Here is a 5,528-nt window from a genome sequence, read left to right on the forward strand (position 1 = left end):
CCCCAGCCTTGAATGATGGCATTAAGAATCTATTAAGGCTCATTTTAGAACTTTATCTTGTCCCCTGGGCCCCTTTTCCTCTCTTTTGAAAGTAATAATCCTTTGTATATTATCTCTCTCCCCACCTCCTGAGCCCTTTGAAATGCTCCAATTATGATTCATTATCCTGGTAATTGGAGACAATGTTAAAGGAAAATCATGTACAGTGTTTTATCATAACGAAAGGAGGTAACAGCAGATAATAGAGGACTGTGAAGAAAGCTTTTCTTACGTGGCTGGAGTTTGAGAGGCAATTTAGTTATCCTTTGACTACCTTGTCATTATGAGGCAGGATGAGGAGGTCTCCGGTTCTGCTGAAATTTTGCTTTTTCGTTTTCTGATTCTTACCTTTGTTTTAAGCCAAAACTAGATAGCAGTTGTATCGTCATTGTAAGCATCACTTCCTGCTGTAGTATCAGTCATGTATTGTGAATTGAATGTCTCTCTGCCTACTGCATCATGCTGTCATTCAGGGCAACCTGTGTGGCTGAAAGCCCCCCTCCCAGAGGACTCTCATACCCCCCAGTGCTGGAGTGAGCGATGGGTGTGCACATGCACCAGTGCACCTGGTAATGCATTGCCACCAAGATCAAGAAAGGTCCTGTCTGAGGGCTTCATTCAACGCTGCAGTGCTTTGGGGAGGAAATAGGCTGCAATGGTGGATGATTTACACAATCGACTCAAGGGGGATTCAATTTTTTCCCCCCTCCACTTTTGTCTTTCTTCTATCTGTTACACACTTTTTGTTTTCTGCCCTCTTTTGCAGCTTTCTGTGTCTGAGGACTTCTGGTCCTCGCAGTAAAACAAGCCCCGCATAATTCTAGACGTATTTTTAGCTCTCCAAAGTGTTGTTTTTTTTTTTTTTTGGGTGGACTGCATTTGTTGAGCTCCCTTGTGGAAAGGCGAAGCCTGCATACAGACTGTATACTCGGTATTGGAAGCAGGGTAAATTGGGCTAGGTTTGGCACATGTTTGCTCATTCACCACCAAGGTCTAAAGTAAAACAGCTGTGGGGCTATATCTCATGCAAATTTGTGGCGGTATTATTGATGCCTCAAGGGTGAACTAATTTATTTCAAACAGGTGGCTGTTTTTTGTCTTGAACTATTCGTGCCATACAGATACAGAGATGACTTCATTATCTCAACACGGAATTAAACGGTATGTTGTTGAAATTAATTCTGTACAAAATTGATTCTGTTACAAGCGGTGATGGTAAAGGGGCATTCAGTGTAAATTTGTAAAAATCATCATGTAACTGTGTTACCTTCAGTTGTGAAAATTCTGTTTATACCAAAAATAAATTAGACTTTGCGTTTTGAAATTGGCCTCTGTGTCTTCTACCATTTCAGACACTCCCACTTCAATACGTCCTAAAACAATGCTTTGGGGGAAGGGTGCTCCGTGGGGCGGGAGTTTGGCTGCAGACTGAGCTCCAGGGAGGAGCTTTGGGTAAATAGGCGGTGCTTTGTACCAGCAAGCAGCTCCACATGGCTACCACAGGAAATTCAAGGATTTCTCAAACGTGCAGGAATGAGTCAAAGCAACACTCTGGGTATGTTTTTTGATCAGGGGATGACTTTATAACATGATAAAAAAAGCTGATTTTGCATAATACCCCCTTTAAATAAAGAAAGTTGTTGAAAGTGGCTGTGATATTCCTATCCATCGAATACAAAAAGTCAAAGAAAGCATATTTTGATATAAGAAACCTTGCATAAAATGTGATTTTTACCCATTTGGTCACATAAATGGTCTATTTTCTTTTGAACTTGGATCAGTCAAAGTGAAACAGGAAGTGACATCAAAGGGGAACTATTTAAGAAAGAGAACTCTGTAGTCTTTTTATATTATTTGAACTCTGACTCATCTTCATCTCTTGTTGATAGTGACTCAAAATACTCAAAAGAAACATCAGATTCTTCTCTACAGTCTGTGTTGTTAGCCATTTTATTAAAGCTCTAATCCATGCAGACATTCCCCTTTGACATCACTTCCTGTTACTTCAAATGCAAATACCTCAATAACTATTCACATCAGCAGCGGGAATTTATTTTTGTAATATGTTATTGATGTTATCTTTCCAATAATGTTTTTATATTTATTTAAAAAATGTCACGTCACAGGCACTTTAAGTATAAACATAAAGAAATGAGAGGCTGTGCACTTTGTTCTGTTAACTTTGCTGGACTTCAGTACTGAGCGGAGGGTTTTTTTTCAGTGGGAAATAGTTCATTACATGTCATGTTACTGAACAGGGAAATCTGGAGTCCAAATATGGGGGGTGTGTTTTAAGGTTTGCTCTTTTAACCTTTAACAGTCCAGCTTTACAGCACGGGCAGTGAGCCCAGCTAATTCATTTGTAACCGTTTGGCAAAGGGCCCACAGTTAGCACACAATAGACTAAATTAATGTAATGGGTCTTATCTGCCGGAGAGAGTGAACAGAAAGAAAGCTGTTGAACTAAATGGCCTGTGAATGCCGGTGATATTCAATAAAATGCAATCTTCTCTTTTTTTTCATTCACCRTAAGCCACTTGGTAAAGTGATTTAGATGCTTATGAGTGCTTTCCTCTGTATTAACTGATGGAGTCGTTTCTAGAAGACGCACAACAATGGATGTGCGGCGTACGCAGACTTAGCCTTCGTGCACATTTATTCTTAAGAGTGCTTTTAACATAAAGAACATGCTTGCATATTAGATGGAGCATTACAGCAGGCGCCAGCCTTCAAAAGGGAGAATTTGGATGATGTTTTATTTCAGCTTTTATAGAATTTGCAGGATAAATAGCACTGTTTGTTTATTTCTTACCGCCTCCTTTTATGTTTTAATTTTACCACTCTTCATCACCATCCACAAGGTTTTACTGTTAGAATTACATCTTTCTATTGCTGCTGCTGGGTTCATTTAAGGGACTGTGCATCTTTTTTTATTATTATTGTAGAGCACTGAGCTCAGTAACGTCAAGAACATTACCCGGATGCCACGGGAGACAAAGAAACACGCTGTCGCTATCATCTTCTGCGATGACACGTCCAAGACATTTGCCTGCGAATCAGGTTAGTGCCTTTTTTCTTTACGTGAAGTTCTAAATTGCCTCTTTTAGCTACAGAGGCAGAAAAATCAATTGATTTTTCTTTCATGTAGGACGTGGCTTTTTGAAAAGTTTTGGCGGAGGAATAATGAGAAGTTAAGAGGCCAAAAGGGAAAGAAAAACAGCGAAAAAGGAAGGAGGCGGTGGAAAACTGGAGTCGAGCCAAGTAGTGCTCATTTGCCACAAAATATTAATAAATAGGAGAATGAGTTCAGAAATATTGATTTTTATTGTGCAGAAATAAAAATGCAATATTAGGCATAATTTGTGTTTATGCACAGTAACAATAGAGATTGCTTCTAATACATGGGTAGAAAGCCCAAAAGACACGAGTCCGCCAGAGCTGGATATTGAAAATAGCTTGAATCACTATAGCAAACCAATAAATATAAACAATTAAGTTTTGAAGGGGCGTGCATGTGTGTTAGGGATGCACAATAAATCACAAATTTATCGTCATTGCGATAACAGCCTGTACAGGTGCATCACCGAAAAAAAAAAGCTTAAACTGCAATGCATTTTGTCAGCATCATAAACACAATAGACCCAAGATGGAGAAAACGTTGGATAACTGCAATGAGAGAATTTAAAGTTGGATTTTAGTTATGTTAAATTGTATCTGAAATTCCTTAACTATTTTTTTATGTTTTTATTTTTTATTAGAAAAAAAACTGATAGTAAGGGATGTTTTTCAGAAAATGTTTTGTGGGGGCGATGTTTTAAAGTTAATAGGAAACTGTTTTGCATGCAGTTTGTTGTTTCCCTACTAATACAGCAGCTTTGTCTAGTTGCAATTTTTAAAATTAAATTGTCATGTTGAAATAGAAAAGATGTATTAGTTGTTTTTTTTTTTTGCTCTGAACCCAGAGCATAAAGACCTCGACACTGCATACTTAATTATTGCGCGTCATCATCACAATATTAAGCACTGTTTTTACACATCGCAGGTTTTCCTGATATCGTGCAGCTAGAAAATAGGAAATTTTATTATCTGAGAATTATTTTGTGCATTAAATTGAATGAACATGGTCTGGATAGCCCACAGACATACCATAAAAAGTTTCTAGGACCCATAATTGGTCTCCTTTAACAGAATATCGACAAAGTTTTGTGCACATTTGCAATGGAAACGCAGCTTATGATACTATCACCGCAGTGCCTTAATTAACTGCCTTAAAAAAGGTTCACAAACATTAGCTGCTCTCAGATGTACAACTGTGATGGTTCAAAAGGGAACATTTTAAGGTCATTTTGGGATTTAAGTAAAGTAGAAAAACAGGTTAAAATTCAAATGAGCTCTGTATAAACTCACCTATAAGATATATTTATAAGCAACCTTTCCTTCAGCTGCAGTCCAATATCAGAGGAAGGATGGATTTTAAAAGTGAGCCTGTCAACCGTCTAACCGCTTTTTCGACAACGACATTCAAATCTGCACAGAACATCCTGAGATGCTTTTTCTGCAGACAAAGGGTTTTATCACTTATTAAAATCTCCTGGTGTTTTATTTTTAAATTCACTAACCTTTTGAAGCTCCCTCCCAATCACTGCCACGTGCGCTGTCAATAAAACAGAAYGAAACAGAAGAAAAAAAACCCAATATAATCACACGTTGACAGCCCTGGGTGCAACTGTCAAATATGCTCGTATGAGAGATGAGAGCGTGACCTCGAGTTRTGATTACTGTTGAGAACTCTTTAGTTCCATGGAGTGTTTGGGACAAATAAAAATCCAGTAAATATTGTCTAGTAATGAGTTCAGACAGTCTTCTGATTTGATTTTTACCTGCAGTAAACCCACTCCAGACTTATCTGCTTTTATTTCTACATGTGCATGAATGCTCACACTTTGAACATGAGGCGCTCGTCCACACCGTCGCACAGCTACACACAGAGGCATCATCCTGCCGTATCTCTTAATGCGTGCCACGTAGAGCGGCCCAGGTGCCGCTGCGCTGATGAAGTGTTTGTTTAGCTGATTTTCCACTCAGTGGCCTCAAAAAGTGTAGGGGTTCAGGAACACTTAAGGGCCACGGCGAAGGGGATAAATGAAAGGCACGAGGAAAAAAAGCTGTGTAAATGAAGTTCACAACAGCTGCAGACATTTCCTTTACCCTTCAGTCCAACCTGCTTTTTCCACTGACCATATTTTTTGGACTATAAGCCGCACCCCCAACATAAAAAAAAACAGTACACCCAAAATTGTCGTCAAAAAAGTGAATTCGAACTTTAATTCCTAAAGGTTTGCTTTTTATGTTTTGATGTTGAATATGGTAATATGGTAAGTATCAATATCATATATTGAATATGTTGAATATGAAATGAGGAATACGGTTCATTTAACTGACCTTATTTTGGTAGTTTTCTTTAACAGTTTCTGGTCCAACAAAACGTT

General features: G+C 38.5%; 1 protein-coding gene across 1 annotated transcript in view; it reads left to right on the top strand.

The window, feature by feature from the left end:
* The window catches only part of dok6 (docking protein 6), a gene marked incomplete in the record, with an annotated part of 72,181 nt that overhangs the window by 43,680 nt on the left and 22,973 nt on the right, over window positions 1-5,528 (top strand). Inside the window, 1 exon segment of the mRNA XM_014002351.1 lies at window positions 2,985-3,099. Within this exon segment, the coding sequence (XP_013857805.1) occupies window positions 2,985-3,099 (115 nt within the window).

This window comes from Austrofundulus limnaeus, unplaced genomic scaffold, assembly GCF_001266775.1.
Source record: "Austrofundulus limnaeus strain Quisiro unplaced genomic scaffold, Austrofundulus_limnaeus-1.0 Scaffold12, whole genome shotgun sequence".
Taxonomy (NCBI): domain Eukaryota; kingdom Metazoa; phylum Chordata; class Actinopteri; order Cyprinodontiformes; family Rivulidae; genus Austrofundulus; species Austrofundulus limnaeus.